The sequence below is a fragment of the Sminthopsis crassicaudata genome, chromosome 1 (assembly GCF_048593235.1).
Source record: "Sminthopsis crassicaudata isolate SCR6 chromosome 1, ASM4859323v1, whole genome shotgun sequence".
NCBI lineage: Eukaryota > Metazoa > Chordata > Mammalia > Dasyuromorphia > Dasyuridae > Sminthopsis > Sminthopsis crassicaudata.
The window spans coordinates 503,586,601-503,594,688 of record NC_133617.1 but is presented as its reverse complement, the minus strand read 5'-3'; the positions used below and the strand labels follow the sequence as shown (position 1 = coordinate 503,594,688).

Here is an 8,088-nt window from a genome sequence, read left to right as displayed (position 1 = left end):
TACAAAATTGGTCCCAGTCTTTCTTTCTAGCTTTAATGAATATAATTTTCCATCCTGTATTCTGTAATCATAACCGAATTGGCTGTTTCCTTATTCTTTACATAATCGATTATATGTAGTGTCTCTTTTTTACTAGCTATTCTCTAAGTGTGGAATGTATTTCATCCCCACTTCTGCTTCATAGAATCTCTAGATTCTTTAAAAACATTCCAAGCATCCCCCTTTACAGAGACCTTTCCAGATTTACACAGGTGGTAGAGCTTTTTCTCTCGATCTAGCTTGGTTTACAAAGAACTGCAGGCCAGGATCAGCGAACCTTTAGTTGTATTCTTCTAGGACACACCTGACGTTTAAAAGAACAGTTCCTTTCTATTTTATGCTGATTGCTTGGACAGTGGCTGAGGGAGGTTTTTAAAGCGTGGTGCAAGGCAGCTGAAGATCATTTCTTATAAATTCTCTCAACTTCTTCAATTGAAGAAATGCAGGACAACAGAGCAGCTTGCTTAAGAACACGCAGGTAATAAGTTGCACAAGTGGAGTTCAAGATAGGCCTCTGGACCAGGAGATCTTTGTATACTTCAACAATACTATATGATGATCAATTCTGATGGACGAGGCCCTCTCCAACAATGAGATGAACCAAATCAGTTCCAATAGATTAGTAATGAACTGAATCAGCTACACCCAGCAAAAGAATTCTGGGAGATGGCTATGAACCACTACACAGAATTCCCAATCCCTCTATTTTTGTCCACCTGCATTTTGGATTTGCTTCACAGGTTAATTGTACACTATTTCAAAGTCTGATTCTTTTTGTACAGCAAAATAACTGTTTGGACATGTATACATATATTGTATTTAATTTATATTCTAACATATTAAACATGTATTGGTCAACCTGCCATCTGGGGGAGAGGATGGGGGAAGGAGGGGAAAAATTAGAATAAAAGGTTTGGCAGCTGTCAGTGCTGTAAAATTACCCATACATATATCTGGTAAATTAAAAAAACAAAAAACAAAACTATTAATTAAAAAAAAAAAAATCGCTCCTCTGGTTCCAACCCAGGCTCTTTCCTCTGAGGGAGGTCCAGCCCTCCAAGCAATCTCCCCACAAAACAACCAAAATGATTATTTGCCAAGGCTGGCCTTAGGTTTTCCTCCCAATCGCTTTCTTCTTTGGGTAAATTTGTGCCTGAAAGCTGATAACTCATTTTGTCTCCAACAATGATCAATCCGGGCCTTGCTCACCAGCCAAAGACAAGCAGCGCAACCTCAGTCACTGTTACTTGGGCTAGATCGGGGAAGGGATCGGGGAGATACTGGACTACATTTCCCAAGAGCCCTTGGGGATGTACAGGGGCACTTCCTCTCCCTTCTTTGCTCACGTGCTCCTAGTCCTTTTCTTAAGAGTAACTAGTCTCGCCTCTATATCCTTCCGCCTTTTCTAGCTCTCCCACCCCGTCTCCGCCCCCCCCTTAGCCACGCCTCCTCCCCTGCCGCGCAGATCCCTGTACGCCTCTGAGGTGTTAGCAGGTGTGCTTGTGGCTGTGAACAGGACTTATGGACGGGCAACTGAGATTCGACGGGCGGGTGGTGCTGGTCACCGGTGCGGGGGGAGGTGAGCTAGCGGCGGCGACTGCTTGGGGAGCTCCGTCCGCTCGCCCGGGTGCTCCTCCCCATCCCCCTCCCACACCCCCTCGCGAAGGGATGCGCACGCACGCTTTTGGGCTCGGACCCCCCCTGCAGCTCTGGCGCTGTCCCGGGACTGGGGGAGGTGGCGTTGGTGGGGGATGGTCCGGCCGGCGCAGTTTGGGGTGGGGGTGGAAAAGAGTCCTAGCTAGTCTGGTTCTGGAGCCACTAAGGTTAGTGGCGGAGGCTCCGAGTGGAAACGACACTAAGTATGCAAAACGTAAAACCTTAGCCTCCTTCCCTAAAATCCCTCCGGAGCCTTGGGTACCTTCCTTTTCTCCAGTCACCTTTTCAGGAACTTTAAAATATATTCTGTTTCTGCTGAAGAAGTGTCCCGCATGCTTCTGGCTACTAAATGTAGTTGTCTTTTTGGTTTTTGGCTTTATAGAGTTAGATGAAAGTCTGCCGTCTCCTGCAGCAGGCTTGTTTGAAAGGTACTTTCTAAATACCTATTTAGTGACCTTTGCCGACTAGGTTTAAAGATGCTGCGAAGTCCCATCTTAGAACTGGAAATATCATACAGGGTGATTGTTCAAATGACAATTTAATTTTCAGAGGATTACCTCAAGCATGTTGATTAGTCAGTGATTCAATTCAATTCAACAAAGATTTATGAAGTTTTTGCAAGGCCTGGTACTAGGGGATGTAGATACCAAGGGGAATCCCTCATCTCCTGGACCTCTTGCATTGGGCTGGATTGAATTCTGCATCTTACTAAAAGAAAATTCTAAGGCTGACAGTTAATCCTAAATACCGCACCTGTTTTGTGGAGGTTAATTGAACTAGAGTCTTTGAACACTACGTTCTCTAGGAATGCTATTAGGAATTTTCTGGAATAAAAGTTAACAAAAATAAAACCATGCTCTTGGTTGAAATTATAAGTGATAATTTAAGGAAGTCCTAAATTGTAAGCAATGCCCAGAGGTATGTCTGTAGTTAGGAATCTTAAGAGGCAAATTTAATATGTCCAAGAGTCCGTAACTTTTTTTTTTTCCTAAGAAAGGATCAGGGAAGAGAACAGATAAATTACTCTCTTCCAGGCATTGCACTTTACAATATCACATTGGATCCCTGCAACAACCATGTGAAGTTTTTTGTTATTTCGGCATTTTTTAGTAGTATCCAACTCTGTGACCCATTTAAAGTTTTCTTGGCAAAGCTCTATCTGCAGCTCCTTTTATAGATGAGAAACTGAGGCAAACAGGGCTAAGTGATTTGCCCAATGTTACAGCTAATATTGGTCTGACTCCAAATTTGAACTCATAAAGATGAGTCTTCCTGACTCCAGACTCAGGTCTCATTTTTACATAAGATAGGAGATTTTTATCTGGAAAGACCTTAGTGGTGGTTTCAAGGTTCAGAGTTCAGAATTTCAATCTGAAGAGAGTTGCAGCTAGAAGTGCCAGAAACAGGAAGAACTAGATATGGAAACTTGGTAAAGAGGAGTGAACTTTACCCTCTTTGGCACTTGAGGGTTTTGGAGCAATACCAGAGAAAGCATTCCATCAAAGAAAGACAAACTTGGTTTTGCAGAGAATCATCTCAGGAAGAAGGCAGCTTCAGAAAATGTGCATGCTCCTCACAATTTGTACACCCTAGATTAAAAAATGTCAGACTCTGGGAACCTGACTGATCAGAGAGCTGCGTGGGAAGGGAGCAGAGTGAGGGCTCTGCATTGAGAGGGAGGACTTTCAGTATTAGGGAGTTGAGATATCCATTGCCATACCTGCTACCCTTGTACTTAGTCCACTCTTATCAGTTCAAACTCCTCATTTTATAGATATAGAATTGAGGTCTAACCATAATCACATTTTATCTCCTTATAACTTTTCTTTTCTCCTTCCTCCCCAATACTTTCCTTCATTTGGGGAAAACTTTAAAAGATATGGAAGGAATGATGAGTACTATTTTCTGTTTCATCCTTTCCCTCTGTTTCTTGCAGCTCTCTATTTTGCAGTTCTCTACATCCTTTGGCGCTGATGATTCTTTATTGATTTTTTTTTTTTTAGGATTCTTTCTAAAACCCTTGTCTCTTTTGACCTCTACACATTCACTGATATCTCTCTCATTATCCAGACTATTTCATGGAAGGAGATCCCCTCTAATTCTTGTTCTGCCCGAGTAAGGCTGTCTGACACTTTTTAGCAGGAACTTTTATTAGGAAAGTATGGAGAAAGTCATATTTAGAAATCCTGAATTTTAAGTTGAGAGTAGACATGGATTCCAATCCTGTCTGGATCTAGGTTCATAAGAAGAAATTTATAGTTTTACAACTTGAGGTAACCAGAGCTTTGGCAGTGGGTTTTGTGAACCCCCCAAAAAGGCAAAAGCATCTCTAGTACATGTTATATATGGGAATTTTCCTATACAGAAAAGGAGATTCAGGAATATGTCAATGTTAATGACACCACTATGAACTGGGAAGCTGATACATCATGTCTCCCAATCTGGATTTGAAGGTATATAGCTTCCCACTACTATTAAATTTGGCTCTTAAGGCTCCCAATTGTACAAAAAGTTTTAGAATATGGTATGATATGATATGAAAGATTGTAGAGAAGAAGGCATTAGGATTTAGTTCGATAGGTAGAGCTGTATATAAATAATGATGTTAATGATTAAGATTCATATTGATTCTGAATCTAGATATCAGAGAAAGTTATTTGTTCATTTTGAATTTGGTTTAGGAGATGGTTGCTGGCATAGATAGCATACACATTGAGGAATAAAATGGGAGAGGATAAATTAGAAACTCTCATAATTGTCTAAAAGGAAGTCATTGAGTACCTTTTAATATAGCAAGTCAGTTTTGATTTAATAATTTCAAAATACTGGACTAACATGGCATAGTGGGAGATATATAAAACTGTATAAAATATTAAAAGATCAATTTCAAAGAAAAAAAAACCAGTGGTTTTTTTTGTTTTTTTTCCTTTTTTCTGAGGCTGGGGTTAAGTGATTTGCCTAGGGTCACACAGCTAGGAAGTGTTAATGAAGCTTATATTCTAATTGGAAGAAATTAGCGTAAAAGGTCTGTAAATCAGGGCCACTCACACCAGCAATGGGAATAAGGGTTCCTAGAACTTGAGAAATTTAAAAATAAAGGAATTTAATCAGTTTCTTCTGCACATTTCAATTATTTTACTTAGCAAAAAATGCCTCCACAAATGAGTAATCATAAGTAACCCTATTTCCATGCTAGGGAAGAGGAAAGGAAACCCATACATGACATTTAAATGTTCAAATTTATTTTTATTACATTTATTAAAGATTTAAAATATTTATTAAAGAATATCTTTTTTAGTCAGCTTTAGGTGCTTCAAACATAGCATTCTCTAAGAATGCTAAAATAATTAGGAGCTATTTCTGGAGTAAAAGTTCATTAAATATAAACCTGTGGTTTTGAATGAAATAGTAAGTGATAGTTTAAGGAAGTCCTAAATGGTTTCCGTGTAGTGACCAGAAATATATGAATAGTTGGGAAACTTAAGAGCCAAATTTAATAGGTTGGAAATTATAGCCCTACAGATCCAGAATGGGAGACATGATGTATCAGCTCCTCAGATTATGGAGGTGTCATTACTATATTGATGGATTTCTGGATCTTCTTTTCTGTATAAAAAAATTCCCTTATCTGACATGTGCTAGAGATGCTTTTGCCTTTTTTGGGGAAGTGCAGTTCAGAGATGATAATTGGTATAGCAAAATGTTTTTGAGAGGAGTTATTAGTTGAAGGGGATGAGAGTAGGGGAGTGATGTATTCCTTTGAGTGGGCCAAAATTAGTAGTATGTTCTTATCTATGATAATAGAGCTATAGAGTTATCTGCGCCCAAGTATATACTTTATATATGCAATTAATATTGGACAAAGAGGCAGTAGGCCTTCAGTGCTTGTTTTAGATGTTGAAAACAAAAAGCAAGAGAAAATGGATATTTAAGACGTGCATGGAAATTATGTGATAATTGTTAGGAGAATCTCTGAATTATTCTCTCAAATAAGAATCAGGACCATATAGATGTGCTTATTTTTTTCCTTGGGTTTTACATGTGAAATGCATACTTGGATTTCATGGTGGAGTAGGGGATAAATAACCTTTCCATTCATCAAAATCCTAACAAGGGAGAAAAGACATATTTATGCTTGATTATAGTCCTCTGACCCTTTGATGGAGTCTCTTATTAAATTACAGCCTTTTGATTTTTACAAGAAAAACTTAAGTACTTTTCCAAAGTACTTAAGTTTCCTACAACTATCAGATAAATTTCTTAGCCTCTATTTGATGATGAGGATTGGGAAGAATTTAGGTTCTTACTTTTGCTAATTTCTTAAACTTTCAAGATAGTTCATACCATAAAATAATTCATTTGAATGGTAGTTTTTAGTGTTGTAAAGCTCCTTTTTCAACAGCATTATTCAGATATAAGAATAATCTAAATATTTGTTATCTTTTTTTCAGTATTTTCTGAATTTTTGGTACTCTAGGCTCCTACTCAATAGTATAAAATTTAGCTTGTGGGAAAGGAAAATAATACTGATTGTTCAATTTTTTGTTTTTGTTTCAAATTAGGATTGGGACGAGCCTATGCACTGGCTTTTGCAGAAAGAGGTGCATCAGTAGTTGGTAAGTTTGTGTGTGCATATATATATATATACATACATATATATATATATATATATATATATATATATATATATATATATATATATATATATATATATATATATATATATAATTCCCCTCCCCCACCAATTTCAGTAGCTATTTCTTTCTTGGCATTAAAAACTCAAATCAACAAATTATTTATATTTATTAGTCACCATTACATTTGTGTAGATTATTATGTTTACTCTCAGAGTTTAACACTAATCATTCTGTCAGGATTCTGTCAGGATTACATATATTTTCCAAGACCAGAGTGCTCTTCCTTTTAAACAAGCTACTTTCACAATATTTTTCACTATGAAATTTTAAAATCAGGGACTAAACAATTTTATACAATACAAAACCTTGAAAAATAAGACATTTGTTGTACTTCTTTTTGTTGCTTGTGGACATTACAATTGCCTAGGCCAGTAAGAGGAGGGGAACTAAGTTTGAAGAGTTTTGGGTTTGAAAAAACTGGATTGTTGGTAGAAGAGGAGGTAACATCATACAAGTGCTGCATTTTCTGAAAGTGTTATAAAGGAATTCCTAATAATCTAACATCATGTAACCATTACCATGAGTTTCTTTCCTTTTTGTTGTTTCTTTTTTTTCCTCCCCTTTAGATCATCCCTATGATTTTATTGATAAAAGACTGATGAAGAGCTTTCTCTACTAGCACCTTCTCTGCATCTTATAATTTTTCAGTTGTGGTTTTTTGGGGTATAGTAGGGTGGAAGTGGGCACTGAGAAATTCAGTGATTGGCTTCTGGTTAAACTGCCATGTAAGAAGATTTCGATTATCCAGGTCTTGATTATTGCAAAGCATACTCTACTATGAATTTTCTACTTTCTTATTTATTAATAAATTTTATTCAAATTTCCTGGTTTTATATCAATCATTTCTGGCTATATCACCCACCCCCAACATGTCATCCCTTGTAACAAAGAAAAAGTTCACAGAACCAGATAGACAACAATGGCTGGTATGTGCCATTCTATATTATAGTATTCTTCTTTTATACTAATTAAAGGTAATATACAACTTTGTTCTTTAGGATCAAATTGGACTTGCTATTACTCAGAGTTCAGCTACTTTTTTTGAGTTGTTTTAATTTATATTATTGTAGTCATTATACATATTGTTCTCCTAGTCTGTTCTCTTTGCTCTGCCAATTCATATTCTTTCATTTCATTTGGTACAGTAATATTCCATTACAGTCATATAAAATATTTTTTTACTTGTTTTTCAGTTGAGGGGCACTCACTTTGTTTCTTTTTTTGCTTCCATGAAAAGTGCTGAAATAAATATTTTGTCCTTTTTCTCTCTGGGGCCTATGCCCAGTGGTAGGATTATTGGGTGAAAGAGCATGAGTAGTTTAGTTACTTTTCTTACATAATTTCAAATTGTTTTCTAGTCTGATATGAACAATTCACAGCTTTACCAACAGTGTGTTACTGTGCCTTATAGCCATGATCCCTTTAACATTGCTTTCTATTTTTGTTTTGTTTTGTTTTGTTTTGTTTGTTTTTAATAATATTTATCACCATACTTCATTTGCTTTTCAATTCAGTTTGTTAGTATCTTTTTTGGGGGGGGGAGGGGGTTGGGACACAATTCCTACTTTATATTCAAAAGCAGTAGAAAATATGTTTTACTTTAATACTTTGGGAGTCTTCATTTCTAGTGTTGAGACAATGATAATAATCAGAATTTTTTAAAAGTATTTTCTGAATTTTAGTGCTGTACTTAAAC

At 36.8% G+C, this 8,088-nt stretch overlaps 1 protein-coding gene across 1 annotated transcript in view; it reads left to right on the top strand.

Annotated features, from left to right (window-relative positions):
• The first annotated feature begins 1,428 nt into the window (after positions 1-1,428).
• HSD17B4 (hydroxysteroid 17-beta dehydrogenase 4) overlaps positions 1,429-8,088 on the top strand; it is a 148,059-nt gene continuing 141,399 nt past the window's right edge. Inside the window, exons 1-2 of the mRNA XM_074281524.1 lie at positions 1,429-1,618; positions 6,258-6,311. Coding sequence (XP_074137625.1) covers positions 1,561-1,618; positions 6,258-6,311 — 112 coding nt within the window. The 5' untranslated portion in view covers positions 1,429-1,560. The remainder of the gene's footprint in view (positions 1,619-6,257; positions 6,312-8,088) is intronic.